This window comes from Bufo bufo, chromosome 5, assembly GCF_905171765.1.
Source record: "Bufo bufo chromosome 5, aBufBuf1.1, whole genome shotgun sequence".
In the NCBI taxonomy this organism is placed as follows: Eukaryota; Metazoa; Chordata; class Amphibia; order Anura; family Bufonidae; genus Bufo; species Bufo bufo.
This window is the reverse complement of record NC_053393.1, coordinates 48,795,347-48,816,400: the sequence shown is the minus strand read 5'-3', so window position 1 is coordinate 48,816,400 and position 21,054 is coordinate 48,795,347. Positions and strand designations below refer to the sequence as shown.

Sequence of the window (21,054 nt, the reverse complement as noted above, 5' to 3'; positions counted from 1 at the left end):
TAGTCGGCTGTGATCCAGCTCAGATCACCTCTGCCACTAAGACAGATAATAAGACCGCTGAGGAAGGTCCGTTTGGACCAAAACGTCCAGTCACCATTGTCAAGAGTGGTCATCCATTTTGGCTTAAGATGTAACTGGATCATGAGTTTTGTATGATATCACACCAATAAATGTCTTAAATTGCAACTAAAAAATTTGTGTCCTGCAATTCACGTATCACTACAGTAGTCGGCTGTCACTGTGGCAGATCTTCACACTGTGCTGGCAGAGGATCAAGGCCGGGCAAGGTATTTTGTTGGCAAAGGCAAATGTTGTTGCCCACTTTATAGAATTTATTAAAAACAACCTTACTTGCTAATAAAATAAATTTAAAAACATGCAAGGTGCACACACAGATTACTAAAATATTGAATTCAGTCACTCACAGCTGATATTTCTCTACTGGAGTCATTCACTTTCTTTTCTTCTCCGTTCACCCTAGACAGCCATAAAAAGTTCTTCCAAGAACAGCAGAGGTTAAGAGGCAGTAGTCACATCTTGGTCTTTAGGCCCAAAGACCCTTTTGCCATAAAAGAAGACATAGGTATTAGGCCTCATGCACACGACCGTATTTTTTTGCGGTCCGCAAAACGGGGTTCCGTTTTCCCGTGATCCGTGACCGTTTTTTCGTCCGTGGGTCTTCCTTGATTTTTGGAGGATCCACGGACATGAAAAAAAAGTCGTTTTGGTGTCCGCCTGGCCGTGCGGAGCCAAACGGATCCGTCCTGAATTACAATGCAAGTCAATGGGGACGGATCCGTTTGACGTTGACACAATATGGTGCCATTTCAAACGGATCCGTCCCCATTGACTTTCAATGTAAAGTCTGGAGTCCCTTTTATACCATCAGATCGGAGTTTTCTCCAATCCGATGGTATATTTTAACTTGAAGCGTCCCCATCACCATGGGAACGCCTCTATGTTAGAATATACTGTCGGATATGAGTGAGATCGTGAAACCTCATTTCCGACAGTATATTCTAACACAGAGGCGTTCCCATGGTGATGGGGACGCTTCTAGTTAGAATATACTACAAACTGTGTACATGACTGCCCCCTGCTGCCTAGCAGCATCCGATCTCTTACAGGGGGCCGTGATCAGCACAATTAACTCCTTAGGTGCCGCACCTGAAGGGGTTAATTGTACTATCATATCCCCCTGTAAGAGATCAGGGCTGCCAGGCAGCAGGGGGCAGACCCCCCCTCCCCAGTTTGAATATCATTGGTGGCCAGTGCGGCCCCCCCCCCCCCTCCTCCCTCTATTGTAATAATTCGTTGGTGGCACAGTGTGCGCCCCCCATTGGCCCCCCCTCCCTCTATAGCATTAACAACATTGGTGGCTAGTGTGCGGCCTCCCATCTTCCCCCCCCCCCCCCCCCCGATCATTGGTGGCAGCGGGTTACTAGCAATAGTACAATAGTAAAGATTCATACTTACCTGGGAGCTGCGAGGTTCGTGTCCGGCCGGGAGCTCCTCCTACTAGTAAGTGACAGTTCATTTAGCAATGCGCCGCACAGACCTGTCACTTACCAGTAGGTGGAGCTCCCGGCCGGACACGAACATCGCAGCAGCAGCCTGGAGCAGGTAAGTATGAACCTTCTACTATTGTACTATTGCTAAGTAACCATGGCAACCAGGACTGTAGTAGCGTCCCGGTTGCCATGGTTACCGATCGGAGCCCCAGCGATTAAACTGGGACTCCGATCGGAACTCCGCTGCCACCAATGATGGGGGGGGGGGGGGGGGAGATGGGAGGCCGCACACTGGCCACCAATGTTGTTAATGCTATAGAGGGAGGGGGGGCGCACACTGTGCCACCAACGAATTATTACAATAGCGGGAGGGAGGGGGGGGGGGCGCACACTGTGCCACCAACGAATTATTACAATAGAGGGGGGGGGGGGGGGCCGCACTGGCCACCAATGATATTCAAACTGGGGGGGGGGGGGGGGGTCTGCCCCCTGCTGCCTGGCAGCCCTGATCTCTTACAGGGGGCCGTGATCAGCACAATTAACCCCTTCAGGTGCCGCACCTGAAGGGGTTAATTGTGCTGATCACGGCCCCCTGTAAGAGATCGGGTGCTGCCAGGCAGCAGGGGGCAGTCTTGTACACAGTTTGTAGTGTATTCTAACTAGAAGCGTCCCCATCACCATGGGAACGCTTCTGTGTTAGAATATACTGTCGGTTCTGAGTTTTCACGAAGTGAAAACTCAGCTTTGAAAAAGCTTTTATGCAGACGGATCTTCGGATCCGTCTGTATAAAAACTAACCTACGGCCACGGATCACGGACACGGATGCCAATCTTGTGTGCATCCGTGATTTTTCACGGACCCATTGACTTGAATGGGTCCGCGAACCGTTGGCCGTGAAAAAAATAGGACAGGTCATATTTTTTTCACGGCCAGGAAACACGGATCACGGATGCGGCTGCAAAACGGTGCATTTTCAGATTTTTCCACGGACCCATTGAAAGTCAATGGGTCCGCGAAAAAAAAACGGAAAACGGCACAACGGCCACGGGTGCACACAACGGTCGTGTGCAGGAGGCCTTATAAAGATCATAAATAAAGATCATAGGTATCCCCATGTCCCAAAATGCCTGTACTAATAAAATATAAATGTATTCATCCCATATGGTGAACACCATAAGGGAAAGAAAATAAAAATGGCTTTTTTGATCCCTTCACCTCCCTTAAAAAATTTAATAAAAAGTGATCAAAAAAATCATACACACTCCGAAATGGTATCAATTAAAAACTACATGTCTCCCCTCAACAACAACAAAAAAAAGAGAACTCAAATAGCTCCATTAAAGTATATATAAAAAGTTATGGGGGTCAAAATATGGCTTTTATTATTATAAATAAGAAGTATTAAAACTCAATAAAAACTAAACTTATGTGGTATCGTAATTATACTGACCTGGAGAATGAAGGGAACAGGTTAGTTTTACTGTATAGGGAACACCATAAAAACAAAACCCATAAAACTGTTGTGAACTTGTGTTTTTCATAATTTCACCCTATTTGGAATTTTTTCCTACTTTCCACTATATTGTATGCAACAGTAAATGATTCCATCAGAAAATACAACTTGTCCTGCAAAAAAGAAGCCCTCATATGGGTATGTGAATGGACAAATAAAAAAGTTATGCCTTTGGGAAGGCTGGGAGTAAAAAAACAAAAATGGAAAAAATGAAAATAACCTGGTCTAGAAGGGGTTTATACCATTAGAAAGTATAATTTTTTCCTACAAAAATAAGCCCTCACACGGCTTTGTGAAAAAAAATAAATAATTCCAGCAAAGTACAAGACCCTTAAAAAAATATATACTTTATTATAATTGGTTAAAAAATAATTATCCCTTATACAGTATGTCAGCCCCAGTTACAGAAGAAATCAATAGTAAAAAATAAATAAAGTGATGTTAAATGTCCCCCAGAGGTCTTGGTCTTGTATGACCTCATGGGGTATAATAAAATATAAATGAAAAAATAAAATTAAAAAAGTGTTTTATATAAAATAAAAGTTTTACATATAAGTTATTTAAACACAAAAACATGTTGTTTTTTTTTCAAAAAATGTTCCTATTGTGTAAAACATTAAAAAAATACATATTTAGTATCTCTGCATCCGACCAGCTCTATAAAAATATCCCAGAGTAAAAATTCTAATTAAAAATTACGCCAAAACAGCTTTTTTTTGGTGACCTCACCTCCCAATAAACATAATATCAAGAAATCAAAAAGTCGTATTTACCCCAAAATGGTTCCAATGAAAATGTCAGCTCATCCTGCAAAAAATGAGCCCTCACACAAGACCAGGAAAATAAAAAAAAATATGACTCTAAGAAAAGGGCAACACATAAACATTAGTGTTGATCGAGCACCGTAGTGCTCGGGTGTTCGGGGGCTCGGGCCGAACACATCGGAATGTTCGGGTGCTCGACCGAGCACACGAGTATAATGGAAGTCAATGGGAGAACACGAGCATTAAACCAGGTACCCCCTGCTCTGAAGAGGGGAGAGTGCCTGGTTCATAGGAAAATGTCAGAAATTGATGGAAACACCACCAAAATGGTTCTGGAACAGCATGGGGAGGATGTCTGGATGCATCTTGGACTCGCAGGTCGCTGCTGGTAACGATGTTTTCCGAATAGTACGCCACTTTTACAGACTGACAATAAAACGCACCAAACCGAAGAAAAAAATCGATTTTAGAGGAAAAATTGATAGAAAACATTCTTTCCTGTATATTTACTTGTATATAAAGTGCAATTGTGAGGGATACCACACCTCATGCCCACTTGACGTCAACTACCAACTACGTCGAGTTCACGAGGCGCGGTATTGTCCCTGGTTACCAAGACGTGACGTTACGCCCTCCTGGAGGAGCATGTAAGGTCAGCTTGGTACAGTTTACACAGACACCTCCTGTCCACGCAGGCACAGAGAGGCAACAAGCTGAGAGAGCCTTTTCACTGCCGCAATGAAACAGTGCTTTCTCAGCCCGGGTAATCCATCACCAGCGTCTCGTTTGATATAAACCGGATCCGCTAACGGGATTATATAGGGTGAGAAACCAACCCGCGGTAGCTTATAACTAGGCCGAAACACGGCTGTGGGGATTCGTGATCGAGATACAAGACAGCACAAGATTAAATTATATATTTAATCACCTTAAGGGCACACTAGATGTAACACTATAAACACATTATATATACAGTAGTCTGAGGCTACAAATACAGGTAATATGGTACAAACAGGATTACACAGAGCACAAGTCAGTTACCGGGTAGATGAATGTTCCTTTGCTGTATTCACATGGAGGGAAGTGATGTCAGCTGATTTCCAGGTCTCTCCAAAAACATTTGCATGATGTGACCCCCCTTTCAAAAAAAGACCCGCCCGCTTGCTGGCACAAGCTTTTTAACCTGTAGCCGGTCCCTCCCCTCCCGGCCTTTGGGAGGGGTCCGGAGGGGTCCACCCCCCCTCTGCTGGGCTGGCAGCAAATGACCCACAAAACCCTTTAGGGTTCATAGCTCCAGGCCAGAAGGTCACAGGGAGATGGTTCTGGGACCAACGGATCCGCCTGGGTTCCGGCTACCAGTAGAGTCCAAGCATGGTACAGTTATTGGGTTTCGGTGGGGAGATATGAATATCTCCCCTCCCGTGCATCCTAGCATCAAGCCAGGACCACGTGGATGTTTGGCTTTGCCCCAGGATCACAAAAAGATAACCAAATTATGCCTGGGTTGGACGGACGATTCATAATTCCTTATGTAATGTCGGTGCCAACATGTCTGTGGGAAAGTTATAGATCTGGTCCAGGGCTGAGACCTCCTGCTGGGAGTTTTCCTGCTACATCTTCCTGGTGCCTGTCAGCTGGAAGAGGTGTGACTTTATCCACTTGGGGCCTCCTTGAAGCCTGGACCCCTGGGGGTTTTTCTCCCTTGCTATCTGACAGCAGATGGCTGGGTGGGTCAGAACATATTTTGCATGTACACTGACTGTGTACATGCAAAAGCTTAATCAAATAATAATAAGGGCTGCCAGTAAATGATAATCCATATTCCTCACAGCAAGTTCAGCCAAAAATTTTGTTGATTTTCGGAACTGGGGCCATGGTTAAGAGGGACGGCCGGTGGCATGCATATTGCGCCGCTATAGGTGAAATTCGTGGACCGGCGCAAGACGAACCACAGTGAAAGCATTTGTCAACAACGAAAGTCAGAGGTTCGAAGACGATCCGACAGGCGATCAGGTGGCGTTATTCCCATGACCCGCCAAGCAGCTTCCGGGAAACCAAAGTCTTTGGGTTCCGTCTGGAGTATGGTTGCAAAGCTGAAACTTAAACTAATTGACGGAAGGGCACCACCAGGAGTGGAGCCTGCGGCTTAAGGCTACTTTCACACTTGCGTTTTGTGCGGATCCGTCATGTACGAATCCGTTCAGATAATACAACTATCTGCGTCCATTCAGAACGGATCCGTTTGTATTATTTTTAACATAGCCAAGACGGATCCGTCTTGAACACCATTGAAAGTCAATGGAGGACGGATCCGTTTTCTGTTGTGCCAGATTGTGTCAGTGAAAACGGATCTGTCCCCATTGACTTACATTGTGTGCCGGGACGGATCCGTTTGGCTCAGTTTTATCAGACGGACACCAAAACGCTGCAAGGATCCACGGAAGGCAAGCGTGGGGCGTGCAAATTACCCACTCCCGACTCGGGGAGGTAGTGACGATAAATAACAATACAGGACTCTTAAGAAGCAATGTTATTGAAATAAGTAATAAAAAATTACAGGGAATGTCAGTGGTATGTAGGATGAGGAAACGTTATACAGGAGAGGTACCACAGGTAATGTCACTGTTCGCAGCGTCTACGCAAAAAGTACACTGTATGTCACAGATATGCGAGGGCCTACAGGTGAGCTGACCAGCGAAAACATTATAGGCAAGGGCCTGCTGCCGCTTTGTTGACTCTAGATAACTTCTGCCTGATCGTACGTCCCCGTGAAGTCGACGATCCATTTGGATGTGGAGTAATTTTTCCACAAGGACCTTCTGGTATAGCACTGTTTTGCTTGTCCTCTCCACCAGAGGAATTGGAGATGATAAGTTCTCTTTGTAGCGGGGGTCAAAAAGGGTGAACAACCAGTAATCCGTGTTGTCTAAAATGCGTATACCGTGCGGATCACGGGAAAGGCAGCCTAACCTGAAGTCAGCCATGTGTGCCAGAGTACCAACAGGCAAGACTTCTCTGTCGTCATCAGGAGGTGAGCTGACCCTGTAAAATATTGTAGGTGAGGGCCTGCTGGTGAGCTGACCATTTAAAAAATTGTGTGGACGAGGGCCTGCTGCCGATCTGACGGGACATCCTAAAACATTTAATGTGAAAATGGCTTAATGTCGATTAATGTACAATAATGTGCCTAAACCTCAATCAATTGCCTTGAAACTTTGCAAAACCTAAGTTCACAGCTTCCCAAACCTATCCTGGAAGTTTCATGGATTTTGGTTACCCACAAGGCAAATAAGTGACATTAAGCTTGTTTTTTGGGGAGCTTAATGTGGCTTAACATACAAAAAACAACTCAGATGTTAACCAATTTCCCCCAAACTTCCCATCCTACTAGACTCTCTCTATGCCAACATATTCTGAAGATTTGGGGTCATTTGAGAGAACATACCAAAAGTTATTCACATTAAACTATTTTATTCCCATCCTAAAACATTTAATGTGAACAGCTTAATGTAAAAAGAGCTTAATGTACCATAATGTACTTAAACCTCAATTACTGCCTTCAACAGATCCCTCTCCCCTAAACAGTGCCGTCCACAGATCCCCCTCCCCTAAATAGTGCCGTCCACAGATCCCTCTCCCCTAAACAGTGCCGTCCACAGATCCCCCTCCCCTAAATAGTGCCGTCCACAGATACCCCTCCCCTAAACAGTGCCATCCACAGATCCCCCCTCCCCTAAACAGTGCCATCCACAGATCCCTCTCCCCTAAACAGTGCCATCCACAGATCCCCCTCCCCTAAATAGTGCCATACACAGATCCCCCTCCCCTAAATAGTGCCATCCACAGATCCCCCTCCCCTAAATAGTGCCATACACAGATCCCCCTCCCCTAAATAGTGCCATACACAGATCCCCCTCCCCTAAACAGTGCCAACCATAGTATCAGGTGCCTCTCCCCCCCCCATGTGCCAGTATCAGGTGCCAACCCCCCCCCCCCCAGGTGCCAGTATCAGGTCAGGTGCCAACCCCCCTCTCCCCATGTGCCAGTATCAAGTGCCCCCCGCTCCCCCATGGCAGTAACAGTCGGGTATTAAAAAAATAAAAATAAACACTTCTACTCAGGGGCGTACATAGAAATCACTGGGCCCCATAGCAAAAATCTGAATTGGGCCCCTTAACCCCGCCCACTACCCACCATGGCCCCTCCCACTTCCTGACCTGGCTCCTCCCATGCCACACACCCATTAAATAAATTTATACATGACCTACTGAAACTGTTAGGGATAAACATTTTTATTTTATTATTAACCAACTTTGTTGCAGTAACGTATAAAATGTACATGTATTTGTACCCCTTTAACTCCTTAAAACTTAATTCTTTAAACTCCTTAACTCTTTAAACTCCTTTAACTCCTTGCTGCTGATGCTGAGTGTGCACATATGCGCAGGTGTTTGTGTGTGTGTGTGTGGGGGGGGGGGGGTTTGGCTGGTTGGTGAAATATTATTTGGTGGCTACGTGCACACTCAGCATTAGCAGCAAGGAGTTAGAGGGGTTAATATCCAACCCCTAATGCCCTCCAAAATGCCCGGGGGAGGGGGGTTGTTAGGAAGGAGTAGGTGTAGGTGTAGGAGGAAAGCACACTGTCCTCTATGAGCCCCCCCAACCCCTAATGCCCCCCACAATTCTCAGGACAGTGTGCTTTCTTCCTACTTCTCCTCCATAGGCATTTTGGGGCTCATAGAGGACAACAGGACTCACTGGAGTGGGATTAAAGCATGTCCCACCCTGTCCTGGCTGTCCCCCTAAAAATGGTATCTGAGTCTGACATTATCATCATACCTAGTCTCTGCTGTGCTGACTGAGTCTGCTGTCTCCGTTCAGGCCAGGGAGTGGGACAGTCCGACAGGGTGCTTCAAGTTCTGACTTCGTCTCCTCTACAGCTCTGCTCCTCAGGCACACTGGCGACGGCCGACGGCGAACCGATTCTCCCGCCTCCCCTGTGCTTGCAGTTGCAGGCTGGTTTGATCCTGATTCCGCAGCAGTCAGGTCAGGATCAGGTCAGGATCAGGTCAGGAGATCAGGTCAGACTCCGGGCGGGGGGGGCGGCTGGCTGGCGGCGGAGATTTTGGAAGAAGAGTTGGCTGAGCCTGAGAAGAAAAGCAGCCGCATAGCCGCATGTCATGAGTGGGCGGGGCCAAATAGTGTGGGCGGGGCCTTCTCTGCGCTTCGGGCCCCCCAGTGCCGCGGGCCCCATAGCAATGGCGTGGTCTGCCTCTATGGGCGGTACGCCACTGATTCTACTCGAGTCTATGACAGAAGCGGTATTTGTATTAATATTAAAAAAGGGTAAAGATCCCTTAGATATGGGGTCATATAGACCGATATCGCTTCTGAATACAGTTGTTAAGCTTTTATCAAAGATGTTGGCCACAAGGCTCTCTCCTGAATTATCTCCTCGATTATACACCCCGATCAGAATGGGTTTATCCCTAATAAAGGTACTCATCACAACCTTCATCGACTATTTGTGAATATACAGTCACCCGGGGGAGAGGTTTCCCGCTCCATCCTGTCTTTGGATGCCTTTAAGGCGTTTGATAGGGTGGAGTGGAAATTCCTATGGAGGGTGTTGGGAAGGATGGGATTCGGTACGAGGTATATAAGTACAGTTAGACTTCTGTATAACTCCCCTATTGCGAAGCTCAATCTTAATGGCAGTCTGACCTCGAGTTTTATGCTGACTAGAGGTACTCGTCAAGGTTGTCCACTTTCTCCATTATTGTTTGACATTTATATTGAGCCTTTGGAACTTAGTATTAGGCAAGACCCAAGGGTTTTGGCGTACTGGGACCAGAGGATCAGATTTCTTTATATGCAGATGATTCCATTGATAAGTAAATTGAGATAAAAAATTACGATATGGCTTCGATTACCCCATACTACAGCGAACAGAATATCCTTAGTTAAGATGGTGATTTTACCCCAACTTCTCTATATTCTTAGGAATTCCCCAATCTGGATCGAGGATAAGTTCTTTAAACTTAGTGAGCGTATGATTAACGATCTTCTTTTGGGAAGAAAGAGAGTGAGGTTAAAATTGGATTATTTTTATAAGCCGTTGGAGCAGGGAGGGTTGAATATCCCCTACTTCAAGGGCTATTTTATAGCTGTGCAGTTATGGTTATATTATGAATGGGAGAAAAGTGCTTTGTGTAAGATTTGGGTGAAACGATCCCCATTTGATAACATATTTACTCTGTTGGAATCTGGGTGATTAATTAAGTTAAGTTATTCTCTAGATCTTGGACCACCATTAGAAGATGGTTGGGGATAAAGGGATCTCTTTTGTGCACTTTTCTTTGGCATAATTTTTATTTACAGGATGTTGATAAACTACATGGGGATAAGTTTTGGCAGAAAAGTAACATTTTGTATTTTTCACAGGTGGTGAGAAACAGAGAGGTACTTTCCTTCTCCGATTCAGCACAAATGGGGAATTTAGGTAATTTAAGTTGTTATTTTAGGTATTTTCAGATACGTTCAGCACTTTTTAGTGTAAAAGAAGCTCCACTGTTAGAGATAGACACTTTTTCACCTTTGAATGTTGTGATGGGGAGTCTAGACCAGAAGGGTAAGATTTCCCAGCTATATAAATTATTAGTTAATGCACTATTTAATAAGGCTGTCTCCCCGGGTCAGACAGCTTGGGGAATTGATTGCCCAATGATTACACCACAGTGATGGGGAAATACAGTATATTTTCTTATTTAAGATTAGCATTGCATAACTTGAATCACATACTGGTACAGTTCAATATTTTACACAGAGGGTATGTCACGCCGATGTGGCTTAATAAATGTGATCTAAGAGAAACTTCGAACTGCCCACGGTGTGATTCACAGCGTGCAGATTTTTTGCACATATTTTGGTTGTGTCCAGATCTAAAAGTTTATTGGGGTTCATTTCAGAATTTTATTACCCAAAAATTGAGGGTAGTAATCAGGGCTGCTGCAAGGATTTTTGCCGCCCTAGGCAAGATAAAAATTGCCGAATCAGATGATCTGCCCATATCATGACATCACATATGTTCCACCCCTTTCTCAGCATTTAAATTAAAATAACTGCTATGTTTCCCTTAGGGTTAATCAAGCTTCTTGTAGCCGTCTCCCTGACAGCCGCTAGAGGTGCTTCCGCGATTCTCACTGTGAAAATTACAGTGGGAAGACGCGGAACATAGTTTTGAATGCGTGCGCATGCGCAGCTGAGAGGAGGATCGGGGAGAAGAGTTCCCAGTGCCGGTGCTGGAGAAAGGTAAGTGGCTGAAGGGATTTTAACCCCTTCAGCCCAGTGGGAGGGGGACACGAGGGTGCCCCACTCCTAACAACTATATAGTGCCAGGAAAATGAGTTTGCTTTTCTGGCACTATAGTGCTCCTTTACCACCAGTACGGCACAGTGTCTGTTCTCTGCAGGAACAGGCTATAGACACCAGTACCACTGCATTAAACTGTACTGGTTCTGGGACTATAGTGTCCTTTTAATGTGAGGTCAATTAGTTTCCAATGTAGTATTAATAACTAAACAATTAAATAATAAACATATTGCATTGTCTGCTTACCAGCAGGACAATAAGATGATCTGGTCTCTGGCTGCAGTCTGGCTCTTGGTCTGGCTCTGGGGACTCCCTTGTCACTCTCTTCCCCTCCCCCCTCCCTTGTCACTCTCTTCTCCCCCCCTCCCTCCCCTGTCACTCTCTTCTCCCCCCTCCCTTATCACTCTCTTCTCCCCCCCTTGTCACACTCTTCTCCCCCCCTCCCTCCCTTGTCACTCTCTTCTCCCCCCCTCCCTCCCTTGTCACTCTCTTCTCCCCCCTCCCTCCCTTGTCACTCTCTTCTCCCGCCCCCTCCCTCCCTTGTCACTCTCTTCTCCCCCCCTCCCTCCCTTGTCACTTTCTTCTACCCCCCTCCCTCCCTTGTCACTCTCTTCTCCCCCCCTCCCTCCCTTGTCACTCTCTTCTCCCCCCCTCTCTCCCTTGTCACTCTCTTCTCCCCCCCTCCCTTGTCACTCTCTTCTCCCCCCTCCCTCCCTTGTCACTCTCTTCTCCCCCCTCCCTCCCTTGTCACTCTCTTCTCCCCCCCTCCCTCCCTTGTCACTCTCTTCTCCCCCCTCCCTTGTCACTCTCTTCTCCCCCCTCCCTCCCTTGTCACTCTCTTCTCCCCCCTCCCTCCCTTGTCACTCTCTTCTCCCCCCTCCCTCCCTTGTCACTCTCTTCTCCCCCCTCCCTCCCTTGTCACTCTCTTCTCCCCCCTCCCTCCCTTGTCACTCTCTTCTCCCCCCTCCCTCCCTTGTCACTCTCTTCTCCCCCCTTGTCACTCTCTTCTCCCCCCCTCCCTTGTCACTCTCATTCCCCCCTCCCTTGTCACTCTCATTTCCCCCCCCCTTGTCACTCTCATTCCCCCCCTCCCTTGTCACTCTAATCCCCCCCCTTGTCACTCTCATCCCCCCTCCTTTGTCACTCTCATTCCCCCCCTCCTTTGTCACTCTCATTCCCCCCTTGTCACTCTCATTCCCCCCTCCCTTGTCACTCTCATCCCCCCCCCTGTCACTCTCATTCCCCCCCCTCCCTTGTCACTCTCATCCCCCCCCCACCTCTAATGTAGCTTGGCCGAGCTCTGTTCGGTCCGCGGTACTGGAGCATTTGTTTCCTGTACCCGGCCGGACTGAAAGGAAGTGCACACTAAGTGAGCACTTCCTGTCAGTCCGGCCGGGTACAGGAAACAAAAGCTCCTGTACCGCGGACCGAACAGAGCTCGGCCACGCTACACTAGAGTCGCTTCCCTCCTGTCAGTCCCTCTCTTCAGGCTGCGCCCGGGCGGTGCACAATCATAGACGCGCCAGCCTGGGCAGTGTGGCAGGACCGGCCCGGCCGCCACTTAACCAACGCTTTTTTTTTAAACCGCACGGAGCCGGTGCCCCCTGCTTAATTGTGCCCTAGGCGGCTGCCTAGGTCGCCTTACAGGTGGCACCAGCCCTGGTAGTAATCTCTGTGATGAGACCAATCTCGCCACATTGCATTGGAGAAGCCTGGTTGCCCGCCTGCTTCCTTTAGACTATGGCCCCATGTTGAAACGCTTGATTTTCCCCTGCAAAGACATGAAAGCTGGGTCATTTGGTACTTGCCCTATTTGCACAGTGATACCCCAGATAGCTATGCCATGGATCCCATTCGGATAACGAAAGACTATGTGAAAGACTTTAGCTCCATGGCGATTCTACTGTATTCGTTTAGTCTGAGTGCCATTCACCTAATAATATGCACTCAGACCTGAGCTATCTGAGGATATGTTAAATGTCTATGTTTTATGCAATAGCTGCACAGTTAAATATTTTTATGTCTTTTATTGTCTTTTGCTACCATGTGGCTAATGGAGTTTTGCCTCTGCCCTTGGAGATAAATTGGATTACTTCCCAATTATCTCCAGGACTGAAGACTCTGTGCAAAACTGCGTATTCTCCTGCCTGTGATAATTACATTAGCCCATTGTGTAAGGTAATTGTATCACAGGCAGAGGGGAGGATTTTGTGTGGGAGTGTCTGAGTGTATTGTAGGGGGTTACTGGTTGTTTTATAAAACCCTGTGGGTGGTACTAATAACAATAAACCTACAGCTCTGGCTGTCCACTGCTTTACCCTCAACACAGAGCTTGGTCTAGTTCTTGGGGGGATTGTATGCTGTTCCAGTTCGACTGCTAGGAGTGTAAACCTTTCATATGGTTTTTCCTATTCGGCTGTATGCAGCATTCATATGGTTTCCAGTTCGGGAGATTGGCGTTTTTAGTAGCTGCCTTTGCATCTGGAAAGGGAATATCTCATAAACGGCGCTTACCCCCTTTTATGCCGGGGTGCCATTACAATCTCGTTTACACCTGAGTGCTGGATATTGAGTGATTTATCTAACCTAAACTGCCATAAGTATAAAAAGACTCTTTTGATCAGAATTATGTTTTTAGCCAGACTTGTGATTACTCAAGTCTGAATCTCACAAAATACCCCAGAGCTCAATGAGTGGTTATATTTGGTTAACAAGGTTAAGAGATATGAAAATGTTCTATACAATCAAAGAAATACTGAGGAAAAATGGGAAAATAGAGACCCCCCTGCGCTCCTATTGAATAGATATGTGTCAATCTGCCTGGGTGGGGAGATCCTGCTGCTTAATGTCTTTGGGGAGCTATTGTTCTCCCTAGTAAAACTGTATATGGAGTAGGTATATCACCCGTAGGGGATATAAGACATAAGCGCTGGTGCACAATCAAATTCAGCTAGTCCTATGGGTGACGAAGGAGCCCGTCAGGGTGACGAAGGAGCCCGTTTTGGCTCCGAAACGCGTACGTTACAGTCTTTTGCCCCACGGAGGCCACCATACTCGTACCAGGTGACGTCACCGCCAGCGGTTTCCCGGGTAACGAACCAAGCTCCCTCGCGACGCGCGTGCTTCCGGCCGGGGCCGCGCTGCTGCTGACAGGAGAGCAAGAAAAACGCCGGGACTTGAAAGGATACCAACATCCCCACGGAAACAACAAGAAGAATACAGAACGAACACCCACATCACGAACTCCTTGGAGAAAGAACAAACAAGGTACCCAGGATAGTATTTATACCAGTATTCACCTTCCACTTGCCGTTTTTTTTCTAGTGCTAACACCTTTATATTACATACTGTCCGCCCACTCTCAGCCGTTGACTACACATTCTGATCCACCACGACAGTTATTAACACCATAATACCACCTAATTGTGCAGCAAAATCACTGAATCACTCAGATTGGCACCAAGCATAGTGCCAATTCCATAGGACTAGCTGAATTTGATTGTGCACCAGCGCTTATGTCTTATATCCCCTACGGGTGATATACCTACTCCATACTGAGGAAAAATGGTCTAGGATATGGGGAAGTTGGAAGTGGTAGGTCTTTTTTTTCTATTAGAGACGCATCGCTAGGGAGGGAGGATAGGTTTGGGTTGAGTGGGTTGGGAATAGATAAAAAAAAAAGAGGGACAAGAATTACCAATGTCATTGATTAATTATGTATCTGTTTTAATTTTGCTGTTTTCTAAATAAAAATTTATAAAATAAAACACCCCCAAAAAATGTGTAGTACAATGTAACTGCACCCCAGAACAGCAAATAAGATATACTTTTCTACACTTATACGCCCCCAAAAAGGCTGTAGAACAATGTAACTGCACCGCAGAACGGCAAATAAGATGTACTTTTTATACTATTAAAACACCCCAAAAAAAGCTGTAGTACAATGTTACTGCACCGCAGAACGGCACATAAGACGTCCTTTGTTTTTCACTAATGCACCCCAAAAGAAACTGTAGAACAATTTAAATGCACCGCAGAACGATTAATATGATGTACGTATATTTCCTATAAAAAAAAACCTGCAACACAGCACTGGCACCCCAATAACAAACAAGGTTTGCTGGAATTACAGATGTATCATCTAGTGCAAACCTAAAAGCAGCAGTATAATAGCAATTTGGATCCCCAGTCAGTGCAGCAAGGTGTAATAGAATCGCTCCTATTACCCAGGCTGTACACTCCCCTATTGGACCCTGTTCTCCTCTTATAGTCTAGATGATGCCTCCCTATCCTTACCCTACACCTTGAATAATCTTTCCCTGAACTTGTAAATCGTTTTTTCAGCACAATGAAGTCTTTCCTAGCACTGTCCCTAGCGCCTGCTGACGTCTCTCCCTGGAAAATGGCAGAATCCAAGATGGCTGAGGGTATTTATAGGGCTGTGACATCACAGGGCTGGCTGGCTGCTGATGATTCCTCGTTCCCAGAGTCCTTTGCCCCATGTCCTCACACATGCAGCAGCAATTTTAGGAAAAATTGTGATTCGTTACCACGAAGTGTGAGGAAATTCGGAGCAAATCAAATTTTTCTCTAATTATAATTGGTGCCTTGAGGCCCCCTTTCTTCTATATACCTTGGGATAAAATAAAATATGGTCAGCCCTCTTCTTCAGCTTGGTAGTATATCCAGGAAAAACAAATGTCTATATGTCTCTTCTGCAGAAACAAACTCTCCATTTGGCCTGATGAAAGGATCTCCTTTAAATTCTTTATGTACTTCACATTTATGACCTGATTTCAACTCTGGTATAAGTCAGTGGAAGCAAATATTCAACATCTTCTGAATCTGTTCTGAATATATAAAAGCACTTTATGCCACAGGACAAGGCTCTGCTGTTCTCAATAGTGTTTGTTGGCCCCGTGATACTCAGTCATCCCCCACCCCGCCCATTGCCAAATACATCCCCCACCCCGCCCATTGCCAAATACATCCTCCACCCCTGCCCCAGTAAATCTTTTACAGATCACTGTATAAATATAAAGACTTGCCTGGCATAACCCTGGGTGCCAATAAATCTGGAGATTTACTGTAAGAGCCACAGCTAAAAAAAATGGCCTCCCCTAGCAGGATCCTAATTAGAGGGGGCAAAATCGTTAATGACGATTGCTCATTTTTCGGGGACATCTATATCGAAGATAGGCTGATCAAAGACGTCGGCGCAAACTTACACCCCACAAGACCGGAAGGGTTGAGAGTCATAGATGCCACGGGTAAACTGGTATTTCCCGGAGGTATCGATACGCACACACACTTCCAGTTTCCGTTCATGGGATCGCAGTCTATTGATGACTTCTACCAAGGAACCAAGGTAAGATCTCCAAGAAGTCTTCTGTCTACTACATGTAGTTTTAATCCTAACCCCTTAATGACCACCTATTGTCCATTGCTGTCACTGAGGGAGCAGAGCTCTTCTGCTGCTCTACAAAATGAACTGTAACTAACAGCCCCGGTTCTTACAGCAGCCCTTTGATCTGCAGCCAGGATCGGAGGTAGCTCCAATTCCAACTGTTAACCCTCTGATTGTCACAGTCTGTGATCGTGGCTTGATCAAAGTTTCCCCCTCTGATTGGGGATCTAATCAGAGGCTAGGTAAGCCCTCTGCCATCAGCCCTGGGGACCTAGGAGGGACACCATGACTGTAAATTTAGTAATTCAAGGAGATTATATGATCACTAAAGTGGTCATCCCTGAGGAGGTTTTGGTGCTTCCAGGCTAAGGTAGCTTCTTGGTCCTGTGGTTTAGATCACGTGGTATGTCTCGGCCACTCAGATGGAGAAACACACAGAGGTCAACCTGGAGGTGTATACAACGGTGGCTGAAAAAAAAAACGATTTGATACATATGCAAATTAACCTGAGATGAGTACTGTCCCTGACTCATCTCACACACAGGACTCATCTCAGGTTAATTTGCATATGTATCAAATCGTTTTATTTGACACAATAAAAGCACACAGAGCTATGGGGACTGGATATTGCAGATGTGCTAGCGGCCATCTAGCAACCCATCTCCTCAGCTCTATACACAAAATCCCGGTGACAGGTTCCCTTTAACACAAGATTTATTGAGAGCAAAAGAAAATAATAAATTACTGCTTAAACTGCTAAAAGTCGTGGTACAGGAGAACTGCAGTATAAAGGAAGAGTAGTCATGAAATACAATATTCAATAATGTGCAAAACCAAAAAACTGTCATGTTAGCATTTAATAACTAACTAAAACCCAATCACAGCAGGTCTCAACTAGCACACACAAGTAAATGTACAAAAACCAAGTAACATATAAAACCAGATTCAAAGCATAGATGGCAAAATGGATTACTGTATACTGTACATAAAATGTATGGAGGTTACACCATACCGGACAATATAACCTCTGTGCCATGCTGTACAATAAACAGTATAAACCCTACACAGTGTAGCGGTATACTGTATATTGTGGGGCACAGTGTAGAGGTATACTGTATATTGTGTGGCACAGTGTAGAGGTATACTGTATATTGTGTGGCACAGTGTAGAGGTATACTGTATATTGTGTGGCACAGTGTAGAGGTATACTGTATATTGTGTGGCACAGTGTAGAGGTATACTGTATATTGTGTGGCACAGTGTAGCGGTATACTGTATATTGTGTGGCACAGTGTAGAGGTATACTGTATATTGTGTGGCACAGTGTAGAGGTATACTGTATATTGTGTGGCACAGTGTAGCGGTATACTGTATATTGTGTGGCACAGTGTAGAGGTATACTGTATATTGTGTGGCACAGTGTAGCGGTATACTGTACATTGTGTGGCACAGTGTAGAGGTATATTGTATATTGTGTGGCACAGTGTTTGCTATATGTGTATAACATAAACATATTTCACATGAAAACTTACAGTTACTTGGCTTGGCCCTTGGGGATCTCGGACACCACTTCAACACTTTGGCCGGGGGCTCGGTGGAGCTGATGTTGTGTTTTATGCTAATGAGAAAGATTTCATAATAAGGATTTGGAGAAAGGGCAGAGGGGTACCAGAGCAGTGAGAGGCTGGTGCTGCTACTAGGGAGTCATACCATGGGGGAGTAATAAAGCCCACCATAATGCCCCCCCAGTAGAAATAATTCTCCTTATAATGTGCAAAACATACCCCTTTGTAATGCCCCCAGTTGAGCTAATGTTCCCATAATGTGCAAATATAAAATACCCCTTCTCAGAGCCCCCGTAGATGACCCCATAGTACTCCTCTCCCCCCTTCCCCATAGTACCCACCATAATGTGTCCCAGTATAAAATGCCCCTATACAGAGCCCCCCATATAAAAATACCCCTTCTTTTTAGCCTCTGTAGATGCCCCTATAGTGCCACCGAATAATGTGCCAGTAATAAGTGCCCCAATAGATGCCCCCCAATCATGTGCCAGTAATAAGAGCCCCCCCACCATCATGTGCCAGTAGCCAGAGTGCCCCCCCTATCATGTGCCAGTAGTCCCCCTATCATGTGCCAGTAGCCCCCCTATCAAGTGCCAGTAGCCCCCCTATCAAGTGCCAGTAGCCCCCCTATCAAGTGCCAGTAGCCTCTCCCTTATGTGCCAGTAGCCCCCCTTATGTGCCAGCAGCCCCCCTTATGTCTGTGCCAGCAGCCCACCCTTATGTGCCAGTAAGATGTGCCCCAATCATGTGCCAGTAATAAGAGCCCCCATAGATGCCCCCCAATCATGTGCCAGTAATAAGAGCCCCCCCACCATCATGTGCCTGTAGCCAGAGTGCCCACCTATCATGTGCCAGTAGTCCCCCTATCATGTGCCAGTAGCCCCCCTATCAAGTGCCAGTAGCCCCACTATCAAGTGCCAGTAGCCCCCCTATCAAGTGCCAGTAGCCTCTCCCTTATGTGCCAGTAGCCCCCCTTATGTGCCAGCAGCCCCCCTTATGTCTGTGCCAGCAGCCCCCCTTATGTCTGTGCCAGCAGCCCCCCTTATGTGCCAGTAGCCCCCCTTATGTGCCAGAAGCCCCCCTTATGTCTGTGCCAGCAGCCCCCCCTTATGTCTGTGCCAGCAGCCCCCCCTAACGTGCCAGCAGCCCCCCTTATGTGCCAGCAGCCCCCCTTATGTGCCAGAAGCCCCCCTTATGTGCCAGAAGCCCCCCTTAGGTCTGTGCAAGTAGCCCCCCTTATGTGCCAGTAGCCCCCCCTTATGTGCCAGTAGCCCCCCTTATGTGCCAGTAGCCCCCCTTATGTGCCAGTAGCCCCCCTTATGTGCCAGAAGCCCCCCTTATGTCTGTGCCAGCAGCCCCCCTTATGTCTGTGCCAGCAGCCCCCCTTATGTCTGTGCCAGCAGCCCCCCTTATGTTTATGCCAGGTTCCAGCAGCCCCCCTTATGTCTGTGCCAGCAGCCCCCCTTATGTCTGTGCCAGCAGCCCCCCTTATGTTTATGCCAGGTTCCAGCAGCCCCCCTTATGTCTGTGCCAGCAGCCCCCCTTATGTCTGTGCCAGGCTCCAGCAGCCCCCCTTATGTGTCAGTATCTTCCGGCCTGTGTCCCTCGCCGCCTGCACCGGCCTCTGATAGGCTGCCGGCCTAGTGCTGGCAGCCTATCAGAGGAACAGGGAGGGGACACACCTCTCCCTGCCCTGCCGCATTACAGACATCTGTATCGCCGTCCTAAGGACGGCGATACAGATGAGATGACATTGCAGATGAGTGAGCGCTTCCACAATGGAAGCGCAGCGCTCATCTCCTGCTGTGCCCTGCCGGCGCCCCCCTTCTGACAGCGCCCCGGGCGGCCGCCCGGTCCAAGAAACGGCCCTGACTTTGGGGTGCCTTTATGCAGTGGGGTTGGGAGCCCTCTGAGTGATGGCACATTTGCACACACTTCACTTTCTCACATTTTGATCACACTCACCTCTCTTTCCCCGGGCCTCACAGATTTTTTTATAATTCTGGCCGAATGTCCGGGACATAACAGCACATATTCACTTTATTTTTTCTGTTCACTGTGTCTTCATTTTACAGGGTTGTGGCACCATAATGGGCAACCTCCTGAGGTCTAGTGGGGGGGGTGGGGTGACCATCGGGTTCCTCATCCCCCTACACCCTCTGTTCACTGTGTCTTCATTTTAGGGTACTTTCACACTTGCGTTGTTGGATTCTGGCAGGCAGTTTTGCCGCCGGATCCGGCAATCTGTATGCAAAAGGATACCATTTGTAGACGGATCCGGATGCGGACCTGTCTCACAAATGCATTGCAATACTGGATCTGTCTCTCCAGTTGTCATCCGGAAAAAACAGATCCGGTATTTATCTTTTTCACATTTTTAAAGGGATGCGCATGCGCAGACTGCAAAACCAGATCCGTTTTTCTGGAACACTTGGGGCTGGATCCGGCATTAATGCATTTCAATGGAAAATAATGTCCGGCATTCCGGCAAGTGTTCCGGAATTTTGGACGGAGAAATTACCGCAGAATGCTGCGATATTTTCTTCGTCCAATAACCGTACAGTCACTGAACTGAAGACATCCTGAACAGATTGCTCTCCATTCAGAATGCATTAGGACGGAACTCAATACTGGAAAAGTTTAACGCAAGTGTGAAAGTACCCTTACAGGGTTGTGGCACCATAATGGGCAACCCCCTGAGGTCTAGTGGGGGAGGGTGACCATCGGGTTCCTTATCCCCCTACACCCCCAAAGGGTGAATCCAGACCTCGAATGGGGCCAACACCTGAGGTGGAAGTCAGAGCAAGACGGGCTCTTTCTCGGCTTCGTCTGAAGATGGCCACTAGTCCCTGACCCTTGCAGGAGCCTTCTGGCCCGGTGGGTTGGGGATTAGTTCTCTTACAGAGAGGGTCTGAGATAGAG

The 21,054-nt window shown here is 46.9% G+C and overlaps 1 protein-coding gene across 3 annotated transcripts in view; it reads left to right on the top strand.

The window, feature by feature from the left end:
• The window catches only part of DPYS (dihydropyrimidinase), a 71,148-nt gene that overhangs the window by 7,619 nt on the left and 42,475 nt on the right, over nt 1-21,054 (top strand). For 2 of the 3 annotated variants that reach the window (XM_040432567.1, XM_040432568.1), the window contains exon 1: nt 16,218-16,528. The exons of the other annotated variant lie outside the window; for it this stretch is intronic. In XM_040432567.1, the coding sequence (XP_040288501.1) occupies nt 16,271-16,528 (258 nt within the window). In that variant the 5' untranslated portion in view covers nt 16,218-16,270. Of the gene's footprint in view, nt 1-16,217; nt 16,529-21,054 lie in introns of those variants that run through there. 3 annotated transcript variants of the gene reach the window in all.